The sequence below is a fragment of the Strix uralensis genome, chromosome 11 (genome assembly GCF_047716275.1).
Source record: "Strix uralensis isolate ZFMK-TIS-50842 chromosome 11, bStrUra1, whole genome shotgun sequence".
In the NCBI taxonomy this organism is placed as follows: domain Eukaryota; kingdom Metazoa; phylum Chordata; class Aves; order Strigiformes; family Strigidae; genus Strix; species Strix uralensis.
In genome coordinates this window covers 6,303,554-6,323,369 of record NC_133982.1, presented here as the reverse complement: position 1 = coordinate 6,323,369, position 19,816 = coordinate 6,303,554, and the positions used below count along the sequence as shown (strand labels likewise).

The following is a 19,816-nucleotide window of genomic DNA, read 5'->3' as shown; positions in this document are numbered from 1 at the left end:
TCTGTAGGTCATCTCTTCTACAGTGGTTTCCTTGTCGTAAACAGGAAACTAGGCTTTTTCTAATCCTTCAGTTCTTAACAAATGTAGCAAATTTACATGCAGATAGCTTATTCTGATGAAACTCCTTGATCTCTTTTGCCAGCAACTCAGGATGGAGCACAACATAATGCAGATATGCTGTAAGAAGTTAGATTTCTCCTATTCTTCAAGCTGAGGTAACAGTGAGCATAAATGTCCCCTTTATTAATCACAGCATATCACAAGAATAAAGATGAAACTGAAGGGGCTTTACCAATCAAAACAACCTTGATAGGCACTGCAGTATCCCTAGCCCTTCCATGTGCAGGCTACGTTACAAGGAGTGGACAATCCAAAATGGCTGCAAGTTACATCTTCACCAAACACTGGGCATGATTCAGTTCTAGAAGATAACTAGGATTCACAAAACCAGGTCATAAGAAATGAAAGACCTTAAATAGCACCGAACTGAATAGCTCATCCAGTGGATCACACCAATCTTTGTAGATCTTTTCCTGACCTTGATATAAGCATTGGGAATGTTTCCCTGTAAATGTACCCTGCATTCACTGGATGAGTCCAGTATTGGGTATCAGCCAAAACTGTCATATATACATCATCCAAGCACAAGCAGAAAAGTTTTCATTATTGTATGCTAACTTCCAGTTGCCAATACCAGACAAATAAGTCCTCCAGTACCAGAAAACAGGTATCATCGGTATGTGTGGTCACAGGGTTCAGTTTGCAAATGAGCTATTTGAGCTTCCTTAGGTTCTGGATAAGATAAATGTATTTACCCCTGTTTCTCCTCAGTGTTACACACTTGGTGCAGAACCCTCTTCTGTAATAAAAAAATCTATAGACTGATTGATAAAGTCTATTCTTGCATTATTCCTCATTTCCTGAAGCCCATGACCAAAACATCCTCATCAGTCTAACCAACAGCTCAGGAACCATAATCCATAAAATCTGTTGTATCTCAGATCTAACCCAAGATGATTTTCTGATTACTTTTAGGACATAGAGGAAAGCAAGTGCAGAGTTCTGTGTCACATTAACAGCAAAGCTAAAAATGGTGGCTTCAAAGAATACACCGCAGATCAGAGTGCTGGCAGAGTCCATCAGATCATCGTACACTGAGAATGCCAATGTACATCCTGCTGTCACAGTATGAACAGCTCTAGTAAATTTCTTTACTTGCTCAACTGGTTCAATTGATTATCCATGTACAAGGAACTCCTTTCCACATTATTTACAAATTGAAGTGTAATGGGTGCTGCCTCTGATAGGGTGCTTTACAATTCCAAAAGACTAAAAAGCAAGCACCTCTCAGTATTCTGCTTACCAATAACAGTTATTAAACTAGAACTCTTACGTTACCTAACAGTATTAAGGCTTTTGTAATTAAGCCATAACTCAACCTAATTCCTGTTAAAACTCTTCTCAAGATTTTTACAGATACAACAGACATAAGTTGTGATGCTAGCAGAGACTCTGCATCATCCGGAGTGAAGTGGGACTTTCTGGACTCCGTACAAACAAATATCCTTTGCTCCCTTCCACTACCTTCTGTGAAAAAGCTCATTGAGATTCCCCAGAATGAAGCAGCAACAAAGAGCAGTAAAAAAGCTGAAAATCTGATTTATATTGGAGCATGGGAAGAAGTGGGTGTTTGGTTCTGTAGGTGTGCTGGTGTTGAGAGGATGCAAAAATTGAAGTGGTATTTTCTGGATACAAGTTCTCCATGTTCATTTTATGGTAAAAGTTCATTGTTAGCATAAGAACAGAGCATTCCACTTAAACTTCTCTGCCAATTTTTAATTCCTGAAGTTACGTGAGTGAAAACACAATGAAAGTTCTTAATTCACTTGACCTCACAGAAATCCTCACTTGCTTCAAAAGAGCATCACAGTTCTAGCAACTAGAATAAATAGTTATAACCTAGGAAATACTATAATCAAGCCACAAAGCAAAAGAACTTAGCACAACAAACAGTAGGTAATAATTATTTCAAATGCTTTTTTTTAAATACCCAGTTTTCACGTCACTATGTACTGTATTTAACTGCAAACACATTTTAACTTGAAAAATACTAATATATTTATCAGGTCAACAATAAAACTTACCCCTTTTTCTGTGTGATGATGCCAAATCCAAATCAACATTTCGTCTTCCACTCTAGATTAAAAGATTAATAAAATCCTCATTTCTTTAGGCAAATGTATGCAGTGCATAGTATTTTAAGTATTTAAAATCCATCTCTCACCCATGTAAGTGAGAAAGTTAACAGAGCTATAATAGTTTCAATTTGTTTTTTACCACTATTACTTTCTCTTAACAATGTTGGTTATTAGAAGAAAAACTTAAGTACTGAAACACAGTAGTAAACAAATGTTTAAGAGGTACTTCCCACATAAATATTATATTGACAATCTCTAAATACCTAATGCTAGTTTACTTACCAGTGAATAACCTTCTTCATCTGATTCCGGCTGAGATAAATCGGATTCACTTCTTGACTTAATCAGTCTGTAGTTTGAGTTTGCATGGATTGAGCGACTTTCCGCAGTAAGACTTTCACTCCTGCTTCAGGTGCACACACATTCATGCGTGCACGCGCACACACAGAAAGAAAATACTGGTATTAGGCAAAAGTAAGAATTGACAGTCAAATTTAGCAGATATCACAGTTTTATTTGGGAGTAGACTATCACAGAACATCACAAGACCACATCAAAGGGAAATAAAGTGGTCTGATGGTTTCAGTTATTCTGCTTATAAAGGGTTATATACTGTTATAAACTGTTACTTCTTAACACCCTTATTGGTCAACTGAACAAACGGCAACCTCAAACGACTGATCATTCAAGTGTCTTGGTAAGTATTACATGCAGTATACAGAAACACTTCTGAGCTGAGAGAATAAGAAAATAAAGTGGGTGAAAAAGCACTGAACTTTTTAAAAACCCACCCACAAAATGCATCCTAAAGTTAATATGCTGGAGATCAAAGCCACTCTGACAACGACAGAGTCATCCACCCATGCTTTAAGGACTAGATTTCCAAAAAGAGGCAGAAAGAATAAAAGGGTACTGAATATATGTAATCTCCCTCTGAACTTCCTGTCAATATCTTCATTTAAAATATCAGAGCAGAGTTTCTGTAAACTAGAAGCATAAGTAGACTCAGGAGTTCACTAGTAGCACCAGCTACACAATTCCTGTGTTATGTTCTAATAGACACACACAAAGATTTCTGGAATAAAAGTTTAAATATATCAAGTTTAGAATAAAAATCTGTTACCAAGAATATATCAGGTCATGAAATTTAAAATCAATTATGTAGTGCTTATACTATTTAAATTATACACTTCTCCAATTCAATGAGCTGTCTGGCTTTGTTATTCGCCTGTACCAAAGAACAGTGTCTTACACAAGCCAATATGTTAGAAATATTGATAAAAATCAATCATGAATTACACTTTTTTCATAATAGACGTTGAAACTTTTGGTTTTAAATATATCCTACAAATTTTCTTCGGACACTACTATATAGGACAATGGTAAAGTTCAAGAAAATACAAATAAGGTAATAAAAGATCCAAACACATACACAAGTTTTAGGAAAAAATAAAGAATTTTTCCAATTACCTCAGATTATCTGTACACCTGATGATCTGGACTTCATTATTATTTATCACTAAGCCCAACTTTGAACAGTAAATATGATCCACACAGAATAAAATTCTTATTAAGATTTAGTTTATGTGGACAAAGAAAATTGAGGAAAAATCACTATTCTCAACAAAAACGTAACATTACTCTAGGCAAAAATCTTTTAAAAAAATTCTAAGAATCCTCAGAAGAAAACTGGGTTATTTAACCAATTATAAAGGAAGCAGAGAAAAGTTAACTATTCTAAGCAATCGGCAAACCCCACCTTGTCATGAGTCCGATACCCTCAGGAGTAGTAGAGGGAGGCTGCTGTAACTGTCCATCCTCCCTTCGTTTCTGGAGTTCCTCGATAACAGGGCTTACTCCTAAGATCAACAAGGCACACCTGTGGATCACAGAGTTGCATGCAGCAGTATACACATCTTGACCTTCTGTCAGATCAGTGCTGATTCTTCGTTCCTGCTGAGACTGAGGAGGTGGATCATCAAGTCTAGTCCCTGTCCCAGTGTTCATCCTATCTCGATCCCGACTGCGAGCTACTTCACGGGCTGATAGGAAACATTGAAATATTTCTGTAACATGCAACACAAAAAGAAGGTCTTAACTTCTAGACAAAGCTACACAGAATGAAATAATTCATCTACATCTTGGGCCAAAAACTGCCCCACTACAAAGAACGACGAGTATTTTTCCAACAGTAAAAAAATACATGAATAGTACAAAGCTATAAAAAAAGTCATGCAAACAGGTTAAACGAAGCATTTACATAATGTTAAGTTTAAAATTAAGAGGACGGTGTAATTTGACAGAACACTAAACACTCTTTCAGCATCTTACTGCAACCCAAGTCCTTCTCGGATAGCATCGAAGAGATTATTTCATGTTTGTCTTTTAGCAGATGTATATAAAGTAATGTTTGTGTAAATCTGTATTCCAGACACCAGAATATCTGTAATTCAATACTGAAACAGTTTCAGGATTTTATTAGCTTTGGTTAGTACAATGAAGATCCTATCAAAATTCTTAGCCTTCACTTTGCTTAATTCTGCTGTTGTCTTAGGTGCCAAATTTTTCTAAAGAAGCTGTGTGAGAGACTGCATCATCTCTGTCCGAAGACCTAAAGCTCTCTTGGCTTAATAATTTTAAAGTTCTGTTCCCCTTTAGAAAGGCAAAGGTAAATCCAAACACTTCCTTCATTGATGTTAATAGTTAGAAGCAGCCAGGCATCAAGGACACAAACTGAATTGTGCAGGGCAGGATCAGCTTCCCCTAGGATCTCCAATAAAAGTGTCATCATATTCCTGCTTGTCTGTGCACATAACACTACTGTCTGGCTGGGTACTTCTGGATACATATCCTTTATTGTGTCCAGAAGCTCGGTCCAGGTAGGACTGGAGAACACTAAGCATTTGCCCAGGCTAACTGTGTATCAAGCAGCAAAAACATACTGCATCTACTGACCAGGTAACACATGTGTACACCTTCCAGAACTGTAAATCATCTCATAAATGTGCACTTCAACTCCATAGTACACAATTTCAGGAAAGCCTACACCGCATTGTGGATACGACACATCATATAGAAACTAAAGGTGTAACATGCTTTTTGGTCTTTAAGATCCCAAACAGGAATATGAGAGTCCTAATGAGGAATATAAACAACTGTCAGCAAAACAGGTGATGATGACAGCAGAGGGTGGAAAAAGATAACCATTCTAACAGTGTCCAGAGGAACAATATTGGGGAAAAGAAAAAAACATCTACAGAAAATATTTCAAGTCAGCCAATTTTCTTTTTTAAGCTACATATATGCTACAGTAACTTTCAGAGGCTAACATGATTCCTGCCTTTGAGAACACTAGGGTAACAATAGAAAAAACAATCAAGTGTGACTGTACGTTGCTTCACTAGAACTGGAAAAATTAAGGATTAACTACCCAATTGAGCCTGATTATAAGACCAAGTCAGCAGAACAACAGTTTGTGAAGTTCACCTTTTTCAAGTTATCTTCTGAAGTATTAAACAAGTTTTTTAGAAAACCCGTGAGAAAGTATTGCCAATAGTGTTATAAATACCAAACTTTGACTAAACCTTGAAGTTTTTAATGAATCTACAAAGAGATATTCAAAGATACAAGTGAATTCCAACTCAGTCAGCCCACAGTTATCGACAGTTTGGAAACAGCAGTTTTGTTTCCAAACTTCAGAATAACATTACCCTTCAAATCTTATTATATACAAGATGAACACATAAAACACAGCAAAAATTCTATATAGAAATACTGATGACAACTTGGAGATCTATTGTATAGAAGTTTAGAGAAAACAATATAAAACCTGTTAGTAGATTAGTAGATAGTGCATGTAAGTAGTGTTGGCGTACGTCAGATGCCCTGAGAATGCCCATAAAGGCAGTCTGCTTGCCTACTATTCACATTCCCTTGTATCAAAAGACTTTTCTGACCCAATAAAAGCACTACACCATTTTATAAAAATAAATTTCTCACAATGTTTATGCAGGCAAATCTTTCACAATCTTTAAAATAATTTCTCCATTTTACCTTGGAGAGAAAAATATATTGTCCTTCCAAAGTACATTACATTATTGACACACATAACTAGTACTTACTACCAGCTGTCATAACTTCATGTTCTCTTTCCTCCTCTTCATCTTCTTGTTCTGGATGTCCTTCTTCTCTGTCACGTTCTGCCTGCTCCTCCATTTCTGCTTCTTCATCAATTGTACGAGTAAAAGAATGTTCTTGAGTATCAACATCAGCAGATTCTTGGTTATCTAACATCTTTGATTTTAAAAAAATACATATAGTGAAATTAATTCTCACCAAAATGAAAGACAAACATAAAAGGACATAGTTATTGAATAAGTTTTTTCTTATAAAAAATTTACTTTTGATATTGTGTGAAATAAACAAAGACAGCTGTTTACATTCAAGGCTTTAAATACATAAGTTGGAAAATTTATTTTTTGTTTAGTAACTGTTAGTCAGATTACTTGCAGAAAAATGTCTCCTTGTAATGCCTTCTTAGATTCTATTGTCAAACTTTGACACTTCAGCATCAAAGTCTTTGGCAACCACATGCTGTTGTCTCATAAAATTCTCTCCCTTTTTAAAGGACATGAATATGGTAAGGTTTACTTCAATGGACAAGATTTTGTTACTTAAACTGATATTCAGTATGTTCCCATTTTTATTCTTAACACTCCTGAACTTGCAGTTCTTTTCCTCCCTTTTATTTCAATGAAATTAAACAGATGCATACTCCAAGATCAAAGATTAGCATAAGAGGTGCACTAGAAGAATAACAGTCTTAGAATTTGAATTTAATCTTTTTGATTGAGTGGATATATTTGGATTTACGTTTTCCTTCAATTTAAGGATATAAGTGCTGACCAGCAAAATCCTTACTACCTAACAGACAATTTTCCAGTGCAGGAAACAGTTTTAGACAACCTGAAGAAGGCAAAGCTTTCAATACGAAACATATAGTTACATTAGAGGTTCTAGAATACTGTGGAAGGTAATTAACCCTACAGATCTTGGGATATACACATCCCACCAGCGTAATTCATCTGCCCTCTCCTGGCAGTTTTCCTTTCCAAAAAAGCAGAAGGTCTTGGTAGCAGCAGATCATGGTCACCATTTTTCTGGCACTTCTTGTTTGCTCTTGTCATTCTACCATTAAGCCTGTGTATACTATGCAAATGCAAACCAGCTATTTTTTCCCCAATAGTATCAAATCTGAGATCTCCCTGAAGCAACAGATCTATTGCATACATTTAGATTTGCTTTACTGAATTTGCATAATAAGCTTGAGGATTTCCGGGAGTAACGGAACTTACTGCATACACAGAGGACACAGTACCTGACTGTGAGCATACACAACAGCTACAATATGAACATGAAGCAACAGATTTATTACATGTGTACAAAATGACCACCCTGTGTACGCTTGGTAAGCCAGAGAACCACCAAGTTTAACCTATGCATACTGTCTTGTGTAAATACACTATACTCAATGCTTTCAGAAGTGCAGATTAACTAACTCCTAGTTATACATTGTCCATTTTAATTTGAAAACTCCTGAAAGTTTTTCAACATGGCAGAACAAAAATACCAGCAACATCTATGAAACTAACTTGATGCAGTATTTTCTTAATACACAGTAAAGCCTGAAGAACTGAAAAGAGATTTGCAGTCTTACCCATCTGTCTCTTGAGGATGATCTAGTCTGAATAAGTTCCATGTTCTTACAGGCAAGCAAGCGACTCCGAACTTTATATACACAACGGTATACTTCTGCCAAGGCTTTGCCAGGCTGGTACCTACAAAAAAGTGACCCAAACCAGGGAAAAATCATACAAACTTTCTTTTAAAAACTGAAGTTAAACTTTGTCCCGAGACAATCATTTGACATTTCAGTTTCTCACAAACTTTTAACAGGAGCTTCAAGTTACTTGCCTGCTCTCACCACAAGCTTGACTAAGTAAACTTGTATGTTTCAGAAGAGCCGAAAGAACAAATCTGGACACAGTATCTAGGAGCGATTCATTACTTAAAGTTGCAGTATCCCAATCTGAAAATAGAAAGGATTCATCAAAACTGGCTACTGTTTCCAAAAAACAAATATATTTTCAATGACATCATTAAAAAAAAAAAATCTTCACCCATTTAAGTCTTATTTAGAAGTAGTTTTAATGCTTAAGAAATAAGTTTAGCATCAACAATTCACAAATACACTGCTTCAGACAAATGTGTTTTAGTCTGCTCAAGGTACTGAAGTCTAACAGTCAGCCAAGGGTGTGCACACAAACTGCCACCAGAGACTCAAAGCGCTGAACTCAGCGTGCAACCTTCCTTTCAAGCAAGGATAACGAAGTGGAGCTCTTCTCTTCACAAAGCCACCGATTTACAGAGAACTGGTTTAGAAACACACCATATTTGAGACTTTCTGCTCTTTTACACGTGGCTGAAACCACATTCAAGAATTATTTGACAGACTCACTTATAGGAAAGCCTTATCTCCAGTAGGAAAGCCAACTATTAACACAAGCACAAGCTTCACTGCTAATATTAATAAGAGACATTATCAGGTCTCAAAATTAAGGTTCTACTATAAAATAACAAAGCTGCCAAGCAAACCTCCACAAGGCACCATAATATTTCATGGGAAAAAAAAAGAATTAACTTTCCCACTTCCTTACATATATCTTCATAGTATCTTATTCAATTTAATATTATCTATGAATCCTCGCAAACTGCTTTAGAAATCACAAAAACTTACCTGGCCACATACAGTTTAATCTAACGTACCTGCTCCTCAGCAAGTCCCATTACTTTGCATTTGATGCTGTGCTAACCGTCAACATACAATTTTCAGTCAGCTCGCATTGTGAACCAAGCAGAACCACATCAACTTCTAAACACTCAATTCCATAACCAAAATAATACAAATTAGCCCATTCATCTCCGATTTTGCAAAGAGACAGCCAGCATTTTTTTAACTGTAATTCCTACTTCTGTGGAACTCTGCAACAGAATTCTCTGTGTTGCTCTCAACAGGCACACAATACCATTTGCTGTCTTCTTGATCATGCCTACCTTGGCCAGAGCTACAGAAAATTATTTCTGGATCCAGCAGAGTTACAGTACAACCGCAGTGCTTAGTGGATCTCATTAAAAGGAGACATGGGAAGCCTGAGCAGGAATCCAGATTTTAGGCAATAAGCATGAAGAACCATTAATACTGTAAGGCTAGCCTCCCAGAGACTTGAAAAACAAAAGATGATCTACGCCTTCATCCCATTCCTAATATATTTTGCATTTACTTTGCCTTCCCCCATCTCCTCCCCATCAATTTTCTTTTTAATTCCAAGTTTCACCCTGCTCTACTAGGAAAACAGAAACACCAACAACTGAGTAAGCAAACAAGAGTCTCTTTTTTCTAGTTTGAAGGGAAAAGGAACATTGAACTACATGTTTGTCAAAGACTGGAATCAATGTCAAAAATAAGTAACAGAAAAAGCAAAAGAAAGATTGGGGTGGAACATGACAATTAATTAGGTTTATCATGTCACAGTATTAAAAGTCACTGCCAAAGAAAATATAGATTCTGCTAGGTATGTAGTTGAAACATGCAGTATGTTTTTAACACAGACACACACACGTATTTCCAACATCTTACCTTTACTAACAGCATAGTCTTGCATACTGATCCAGAGGCTCCTTGCTGGCTCTTTTGTACAACCCAAGGCCAAATCAACATAGACCGTAATCTCAGGTCTCAATTTATAATCAAATGGCTTCTGTTCCTCATTTCCAGATAGGGCCACTTCTAATAAGGAGCTCATGCATTTATCTGACAGAAAGGAAATACCTAAGAAATTAAACTCCGCAAATTTTGAGGATCACATCTAAAAGCATATAAAACAGCTTTCACTCTCCACTTCATCAAAAAAAAAATAAATAAATCAAGACATTTCATTGTTCAACCACAAACTCAAGTTAGCTAAGGAATAAAGTGACTTAGAGTTACAACTTACATAAAACCTATGAAGATTTAGAAGCATTATCCAACTCTGCTTCAATAGCATAATTCTGTATCATTAATTCTACCTGAACTATAATAGTCATAAACGTGCAATTATTGTATGTACCTATTTCAAAACACTATGTCTTGTAAATAAGTCTTGAAGTAGTCTACTCAGAATCAGAGGAAGCAGGAGATGTGAGCTAAGAGGAACAGGCCACAGAGAAGCAGAAGCAAGTGCGTTATTCAGATAGAAAGGGATGATTAGAAATATGAATGCTGAGTCCTGTTAACACTTCTGGCAGATCAGAAGGATTGAACTGTGTTGTTAATAGTATTATTTCTAATTAAGAAAAATTCCACTTTGTAAGAAGAATACAATTAAAGACAATTTTTCAATAATTAATATGAGCAATGGAGCCCCTGGTGTGCCTGTTAAACGCTGAGCATTTAAGAGTAAAACATTTAAAATTAACTCAGTGAAGTCTGTGTTACTTCTTTCACTGAGAAACTGCAGATTTTTTTTCTTCCATATGTATTTCCAAGACCCTTGGTAAACTACAGCATATACTTCAGTATTTGTTTTCCAACTTTTTATATTACTACATAAATAGACAAGAATGCTGAAAGACAAACCCCAAGTACACAGACTTATTCAAACATCATCAGAAATTTTAAAAAAATGACGATTAGACACTTGCACTTAACAGCTTACCTAAATGAGGAATATCCATTTCCACTCCATCACTGAAAAGTGGAGTTTTCAACCAATAGGCTGTATCTTGTTCCTCGGGGGACACTGGAGGTCCTTGAAGCATGCCGCCAAGACACCTCCCAATAAGCAGAGCTACAGTTCTCTCCAGATCTACAAGCCATACCCAAGACTGGGCAGGCTGTGGTAAGGGCACTCCAGCAGGATCAATTAATTCAGGGCCACCTAAAAGTATTAACAAGGAATTGTCAAATTAGTCACTGTTGCCCAGATGTTAAAAAGAATTCCAAAATTCGTAAAATTAACAGCAGATCTTGTTAATTTCCCAGTTTATATCAGATTTGCCCCTCAGACAACAACCTATAAACTGAAGAAACAGCAGTTAGGACAAATAGATCGCTTAACATTACAACAGCAGCAGAGGCCATCACCATTCATGGTGCAACTGTTCATACTCCGTGCAGACAAGGCTGTTTTAAAGTCTGACCAAGAATCTATTTTGTCCAATACATGTTTTCTTGTGTTGATAAACACACATAGATAAATGATACAACTGAAAACAGCACTCAATTAAAGCAGAAAACTTTGCCAAAAATATTACTGGAAAATTCAATGAATGGCAAATAAGTATAGCACCTCTTATCATAGATTTCAGTTGCTTTACCTCTGGTTTTATATTTCTATTTCATTGGCACCAGAAATATGTGGTGGCACACATTCAGGAAGTTAATAGGTAATTCCTGATTTTAAGTTAAAATTGTATTACACTACAAAATGGAAAACAAAAGTAAAATTTGGACATGGAAGTAAATAGATCATGGCAAAATTATCTATTAGCTGCATCAGAAGTTCAGATTGGACATTAGGAAAGGTTCTTCACTGAGAGGGCAGCTAGTCACTAGAACAGGCTCTCTCAGAAAGTGGTCACAGCACCAAGCCTATCAGAGTTGAAAGAGCTTCTGGACAATGCTTCTTGTCATATAGTTCAGTTTTAGGTAGTCCTGCAAGGAGGAGGGAGTTGGACTCAATGATCCTTACATTCTCAATGATCCTTGTATTTTCATGTATTACAAACTTCGTATTTTCAGGTCAATATCTATTTCCCATATTGCTCCTGGCTTCCCACACAATTTTTGGTTGACAGAATAAATAAGTTTGCCTGGAAGCTCAAAATATTTCACAGCAAGGGATTGTTAACACATTTAAGAATTTGAAAAGGAGATGTAGCAAGACACTCAAAAAAAAAAGCCATCTTAAAAGGGAAAGTTAAACTTCCACTACAAAAAGGTGACATGCCATTCTTTATTTTTCAGATTAAAAGTGTGTTAGCTATTAAACTTACCATGAAGTGGCCACTGTAATTCTTGATCTTCTAAAAGGGCTGCAGCAGGTAACAGTCTATTAAGACGATCTAAAGGTGGCAACAGATCTAGCAGATAACTCAACAAAGGCCGAGCTACTGATACTGGCAGTAACAATAATGAGTTGACAATCTGAGAGAGCATACTACCAGCAGCCGATACATAAATTACATCTACAGAGACAAAAAAATAATTCTGAATTACAGTTATAGCTATATAATTGTATTCCAAGCACAATTCAACAAGTCAGAAAGAACTGCATAAAAATACCTCAGCTGTCTCAAAATGTCTCAACTATGTATGTTGAAATGGGGTGTTTGTTTAATATTAATCCATTCCATATTTTACTTCCATGCTTTTAATTAATCTCAAAAAAAATGTACTTTTAAAAAGAGAAATCTAGAATTAATGAAAGGGAAACAATAATGTAGAGACAATATCCTCTCTATTCTGTATTTTTCCTGTATGCAAAATGTTCCATGAAAAATATGAACCAGATGCTATCCTTGGGTAGACACTTAATCTCCTACTTGGGGATGCTTCAGATGTGTACTTTATGCAGATATAGGGAAAATAAGGTAGTTTATTCAAATCTAAACAAACAAGAATTGCACTAAGCTTACGGAGCCACCATTACTTGTATTTCCATGAACATTTACCTCTCAGTTTTTCCCCAACACTACCATTCCAGGAGCTTTCCTTAAGCAGTGTTGCAGAACGGGAATAGATATCTGTAGCATGAGGCAATAAAAGCTGAAGGTGTTTGTGAAGCAGTGCCACACTGCTGGAATTCTAGGAGGGAACAAACATAAGAAAAATTCTTGTATTTAAGGGTTCATTATTTAAATCAGTTTAGCTTTCAAATACTCAGATTTTCAACAGGAACCTTACAATATTCTGGTGCTCATGCATATTGAATTAATTTTTCCCCCCTAAATGATAACAATAAGGACACACACCTCACTAACACTGTTGATGTGGCAATAAGCCAGCAACTGTTTCTGCAGTGAACATAAAAGCTCATGAAGATGAGCAGGCTGGCTGTTTTCTGATGATGATGCACCCAGTAAAAATTTATCACTGTTTTTTTCCAATTCTCCAAAGGCTTGGTCCTATTAAGACAAAAAGGGGGAAAAAAACCCAATTAACTCTGTCTTCAGATGCTATAATACTTTACTATCATCTTAAAAAGATGGTATTTTTACTTTTACCACGTGCACCTGTAATTATCAAAGAAATTGGATAGCATCAAGTGGATCATGGGATAAACAAACTTTAAATTAGAGTTGGTTAGAATGTCACAGTAGTGATTGTGATAGCTGTGAAGCGAACATTTCTATTCTAGAAAGGGCATTTTCAGATGCAGAAGTATTTTTCATTCAACTCATCAAGGATAACTGGATGAAAGAACTCAATCCCCACCCTGGCCCCCAAGTCACAATACGTTAAAATAAGTAATAACCCTTTAGAACTTATCGTGGCTGATACATAAAATGTTTCAGATTTGAATCCTTCCTTGAATTATCTAGGGTGGCAATAAAAGGAGCAGAGGTAGATGGCTGCTTGACTTATTCTGAAATTTATTGAAAAAACTGAGCTAGTTTCAAGTAGAAAATTCAAAGCAAATAGCTCAATCTAGATGACGAGAGATCTAGAGAAAAGGAACAAAAAAATACCAACCCTCACCTCAGGAGCCAGGAATACTATGCCAGAGAAGTAAAATCTCTGATTCCTTTTTGATGTTATATTTAACTGGTTATTGAACAGAAAGGTCAGTTACTTGCTCTTAGACTCCCCTAAACTTTCTAAGAACAACAATCTGTTTGACACGCTATGTGTAATAAGATGGCTGACCTGTACTTGCTGCACTATTATATGGCAGTTACCCTAGTGAAGTTAATTAAAACGATGCATGTTTCTGGTGTCTGCCTATCTTTCTCTGGTGGCTGAGAACATACTGACAAAAAGAGTTCAATACAATCTACTTACTTGATGTGTTACAGTCTATCTTCCAAAAAATTTTGAAGCCAAAGTAAGAGTAATAAAATACTTTAGTCTGATATGAAACCATCCACATTTACATAAGCAAAGTTAAACAATAAATGCCACTATAATAACATTAGAACCACGGTATTTGAGATGATTTAACTGATTTTAGTCCACTTCAGCACAAATACATATGGCACTGCCTCTTTAGATAAACAAAAATAGCAACATTTTCTGAAAGTGGGGAGAAACTTTTAACCCTTTGAAGTATTAAAAATTCATTACATCTAAAAAAAAAATTTTTAAATACAAGACCTATACATACTGTATAAAATCCCAAATTTCTTAGAAGAGTCTTCATTAAGATTTCAGCTAGATGAGTATCCGGATGACTGCTCTGGACAGCATACGTTTGATCAGACAGATTTCCATAGCTGATACACAATGAGGAAGTTTCTGTGGCATCAGATGGCGAGCTATAGCCAAGCAGGGAAGCTACATGGGTGTGATCCTGCAAACTTGTCAGAATAATATCCAATTGCATTCTCTAAAGAAAAATGTTTAGACACAAGAAACACTCTTTTTTAATGAAGATAAAATAATGAGCTAAGAAGAAAAAAGTATCAGGCATAGTTATGCAATAAAAATACTCTAATGAGACATGAAAATAAGCTGGAGGACTTTACCAAAAAAAAACCCCAGTTTTTCCTGCAGATTTGTATCATCAGAGAACGGATAACTATACCAAATTAGATGACCACACCTAGTGCAAATCTGAGCGTGAGAGAGATATTAGACATTAGATCAAATGCTTTCTCCAGTTTGTTCTAGTTATCTGGTCATTTGGGGGGCAGGGGGACAATTATTCTAGTCTATACATAAGAAAAGGGTAAAAAGCAGGACAAGCATACATGAGACCAAGGGAGGCGGCAGATGCAGAGTAATGACCTTCAATTTCAGTATTGTTCCCCACTGTTGCTGGTTGTGAATCCTGAAAAACCTAAACTTGTTCTTCCCTTGTAATTGTTGGGAGTTTTAGTCTGTACTGCTACTAATCTTCAGAAATCTTTAGAAAATTAGAATCAGAAGATTCTTCTTCATAGTTTCAGTATCAGTGTAAACCAGTCTATTCCACAGCGTATAAAATAAAAGGATTTGACCAGGATCCTATGTGTACAGAACTGAGTAACAGTTTCTCTCATTTTTTAATCTGAGACTACTGTTGAAGCTTCAGCAATAAATCTGTTCAGGACTGGAATAGATGTTTCTTGAATTTCTTTCCTTCCATTTGTAGGATACTGATCAAGTGTCCTAAACTGCATTAGCTCCTGTTCTTTACATTCAAGAAAGAAAAAGAAATAAAGGCACATCCCAGTCATCTTTGCAAAGTAGGAAGAAATCCATGTAGGATAAGCATCATTCAAGATTCTTCCCAGAAAACAGTTAATTTTCTGTTACCAAGACTTGTTAAATCAGGCTAGTATTCAAAAACATCTAGTCTTTAAACTTGTCTAGATACTCTAACACAGCAATTCCTAACCTTTCTGTAGTCAGCCTTCACTTGAGAAAACATGTAGTGCTCCTTACCTCACTAGATTCTGATTTAGCCAGGCTACCTACAGATTTCGTTAAGTTGGGCTTTGCGCTGCATCTCACCAATAACGTGCTTGCGCTCTGCAAATAAGGCTCATGTCACTGTTCAAAATGTTCTAGCAAAAAAGAAACCAAAAATACCCACAACTGCTTTCAAAGCATGGCATATTTTTACTTGACCTTACCTGTCCTTTTGATAAGCTTTCCCATCTATCAGGACCTTGGGGTAGAAGAGAATGTAGCAATTCCATCCTCTCTCGCAACGGAGGAAGTAGCATAGTTGCTCCTACTGAGAGAGTCTCAATTACGACCTAAAATTAGAGTAGCAGAAAATACTTTTTCAGTGCGGGGGGAAAAAGCAGCAACTCAACTCTATCTTTATAAATTACGGTATATCACACGTAATATATTCAAAACACCCACTTAATTACATTTAACATCAGAATTCTATCACACAATAGCAGATTAATCTTTTATTCAGTGATGCAAATGTATGTAGTACATTGAAGGAGTGAAACGAGACCAGCATTGTCAGAACAATAAAAAATTCTTTGTAAGTTGCTATTTCCTGTAAGAGTGTCATCCTAGGAGAAGTGACTCAAGTAAATTAGTTACTCAGTCCACAACATTAACATCTTGGGCTCATTGTTACAAGCAATAATAAAATGTTAGAAAATAAAAGCAGCTTTTTGAAATTCTTATGCAAACAGTCTCCTCTGCTTTCAGATCAAAAAACAGTGATGTTGACTACATTTTTTAACTTCAATGAGTAAAACTGGTAAGTCAGAATCATGTTCATCAGAGTGACAAGTTCAGAAAGTCAGTCAAATCTCTAATTACACAGTCAAAGAAAGAAAAAAAAGTAGAATTTCCACATGTAAATAAAGAAGCATTACTTACTTCCTGAATTTCATCAGGGACAGAAGAGTCCATCAGTCTAAACAACAAATTTCGAAGAGGACCAGCTTGCCGGCCAAGAATGCTAGTAGCTACACCTCCAGCCAGTGCAAGGGCAAGATGATTAGAAAGCAGCTTCAAACACAATTTAAGAAAATTGTGATGCTCCCTGCAAAAAGAAATACATCCCTGTTAATCTCTCTTATTATTAGCCTTACTCCCTTTCACTTATTCGTGCACTAAAACTCTCATTTGATTTTGCATACCGGAAGGGTAAGTAAATTACAACTGGGATTTAAAAGAAACTCCTCTGAACATCTACTGCCAATCTGTTTAAAAGAACAAAAATCAAAACTAGAATAGAGAAAAGTGACTTTGTGGACAATGGTTCCAAGAGGCCTTCAGTTTAGAAAAGCAGTCCCATGAATCAGGAGGAAAAATCATCCCAAAATACACAAATAGACAGACAAATATATTCCTCAGAAAGGAAAAAAAAAAAAGTAAAATGTTTTCAGAAGTAATAAATGTAATCTTCTCTCAGAAGATTCACGAGTACAACAATCAGATTAAAAATGAAAAGTCAGGATATTAATTTCTAGTCGTCTTAAAAAAGAAAACTTCTGAAAAACTTTGTAGCAAGGAAAAAAGATTCATAAGGATCTTCAACATAGTGTTTTTTGCAAATGTCAGTGAGGAAACATTCAAGCTTTCATATTTTATAGCTATATATTTAAAACATCACCTTTGGTGGGAAGACTCAAATGTGGAAGCTGTAATTACTGATGATTTGTCAAGAGGCTGTTTTAGTCAACATGGCACTATCAAGATAGGCTTAGTTTTGTTGCATTTCATTTTCTGGAGCACTTTCCAGAAAACTCAAATTTGTGGAAATGAATAAAGGCTCCCCAAATTCAAAGCAAGGAGAATGTTTCTTGGACATGTATTTCAAACTTAAGTGACATTTCATGTCTATGAATCTCACATTTGCGAGAAGCAGCTTGCATTTTCAAAACTAATGGAATATACAATCTTAAAAAAAAAAAAAAAAACAAAAAAACCAACCACCAGCTAAAAAACAACCCACATCCCACATGGAACTGATGATGAAATATCCTGAACTGTCCACTACTAACCTCTGTCTGTATCAGAAAAACTGCTGTAACTGTAATACTACACCTCATTACAAAGTTTCATAGCCAATCAGTTCCTGAAAAAAAATGAACTGCCTTTCCCCTTTTGTTCATTCAGATGGAAAACAGTTATGCTACTTGACCTAACCTGAACAGAGTCATACATGACATTTAAAGAAGTCTTTCATGCATTTTGAATGATTTCTAGTTCTCCAGATGTGATCAGAGACCTTGAGCGGCAAGAAGGAAATAGCCTACACTCACACGCTGAAACCGCTTGTAGAAAAATATCCTAATTCCTTCGATAGAAACAGGTTTTATCAGAGCATTGATCCCAACCCAAAAGGCAATTGCAATGATACATTTCCTAGGCTGAACATCATACACGTTAGTCAATAACTGAATGTATGGATTGATGGATTATCATTTGAAGAGGGTTTTTTGCCAAAACTTATAAATAGATTAGTCATTAAGCATCCACTCAAACTGGTTACAGGAGGAGGAACTGCCAAAGTAGAAATAATGTCCAGAAATAGTAAATGCATTTCAACTATATAGAAAAATGTATTTTAAAGGATAACTCTGAAAGAAAGTATTTAATTCAGTGCATAATTAAAATAAAATTCCAGACAAAAGATCCTGCTAAATTTGAGGCCCTGAAAAGCTCCTGTGCTATACAAACAAACAAGCAGCACCTGAATGAGCAAATAAACCAGACTTATGCTTGTTAAAGAAAAGACTAACCAGGACTAAGCCACACACCACTGCTGTAAAGAAAAAAACAAATTATAAAAGCATGTAACGTGCATATGCTGTATATACCTTGATGAAGGAAAAGGAAGAGGGGGAATTTCACTGTTAATTTTGTCACAGTAGTGCTCAAGAAAAGAACGAAGATGTGAAAAGGTACTTTCTTCAAGGTCTACACAATAGGGTCTGTGCCATGCCACAACTTGCCTGGAATCAAACATCAAAGTTAAGTTAACTACTGAAAATATTGTAACTGATTTAATAAATTATCAGTTTAAGCAGGTTGAGTACACGCTTGACCAAACCAATTTTTTTCTTAGAACAAACGAATATGATTGAGGCAGACTAACTTCCTGATTCCTGAAGGTCTCTTCTGCTCTTTTTTGTAAAGTTCTTTACAAATCAAACACATTTCATTTATGAACAAAAACACATACAATGCCATAAATATAAAGCCATACGTATTTAATCTGACTCATGCAAAAGGTGACCAGTACTCACAAAGCTGGTTTTAGTACAACTGCCAGATTATAAAGACTTTGATACAATGCAAGGAGAATTCAAAAAGGGTAGTACTACTTAGTACTAATTGAGTCTCACTAACTTCTTTGATTTTTCTAAGATAGCTCCCTTTAAAACAGGGTATTTGAAATTCTTCCTGAATTATCTTCGAAATACTAAGTTTCTCTACTTCTTTGTGTTAGCCCATACATAAATCTGAAGTTTACTGGTTCACTTCAATCAGTTGCTCATGTCTTTGGTGTAACAAAGTCTTACTTCAGTTATTGTACATTAATAACAAAACTATTTATTTAGGTACCTGGTTTTAGTTTAGGTTAACATGTAACCCTCCAGAAATTTGTGAAGTTGTTTAAATCCATCTCAGTAATTTGTCTAAACTTCCCCATTTCCCAAAGTCTTCTGCTTAGTCTACACTAAAGGAAACTGCCTAAGCCATAAAAAATCCTGTCAGAAGCACAATATAAAAAATACTGAGTTGTTTCTCCTCCCACTGCCTACCTTGTCAGTTTTTAGTAAACAGAGGTAGTTTTTGTCTAAGAGCAGGTAAGAAATCATCATATACAAAGAACTAATATCCAAATCTTTGGTGCTGCTATATTTTCACTTGTAGTCTATAACAATTTAAA

At 35.8% G+C, this 19,816-nt stretch overlaps 1 protein-coding gene across 13 annotated transcripts in view; it reads right to left on the bottom strand.

Moving 5' to 3' along the window:
* HERC1 (HECT and RLD domain containing E3 ubiquitin protein ligase family member 1) overlaps positions 1–19,816 on the bottom strand; it is a 136,299-nt gene that overhangs the window by 52,535 nt on the left and 63,948 nt on the right. For 11 of the 13 annotated variants that reach the window (XM_074880966.1, XM_074880963.1, XM_074880968.1 and 8 more), the window contains exons 11-25: positions 18,741–18,875; positions 16,792–16,957; positions 16,077–16,202; positions 14,624–14,845; positions 13,272–13,424; positions 12,972–13,104; positions 12,294–12,485; positions 10,955–11,176; positions 9,895–10,068; positions 8,172–8,286; positions 7,915–8,035; positions 6,320–6,491; positions 3,958–4,264; positions 2,481–2,601; positions 2,145–2,196 (exon numbers count right to left, since the gene is read on the bottom strand). In XM_074880966.1, coding sequence (XP_074737067.1) covers positions 2,145–2,196; positions 2,481–2,601; positions 3,958–4,264; positions 6,320–6,491; positions 7,915–8,035; positions 8,172–8,286; positions 9,895–10,068; positions 10,955–11,176; positions 12,294–12,485; positions 12,972–13,104; positions 13,272–13,424; positions 14,624–14,845; positions 16,077–16,202; positions 16,792–16,957; positions 18,741–18,875 — 2,411 coding nt within the window. The remainder of the gene's footprint in view (positions 1–2,144; positions 2,197–2,480; positions 2,602–3,957; positions 4,265–6,319; positions 6,492–7,914; positions 8,036–8,171; positions 8,287–9,894; positions 10,069–10,954; positions 11,177–12,293; positions 12,486–12,971; positions 13,105–13,271; positions 13,425–14,623; positions 14,846–16,076; positions 16,203–16,791; positions 16,958–18,740; positions 18,876–19,816) is intronic. The other 2 variants (XM_074880973.1, XM_074880976.1) reach the window with 2 other exon arrangements.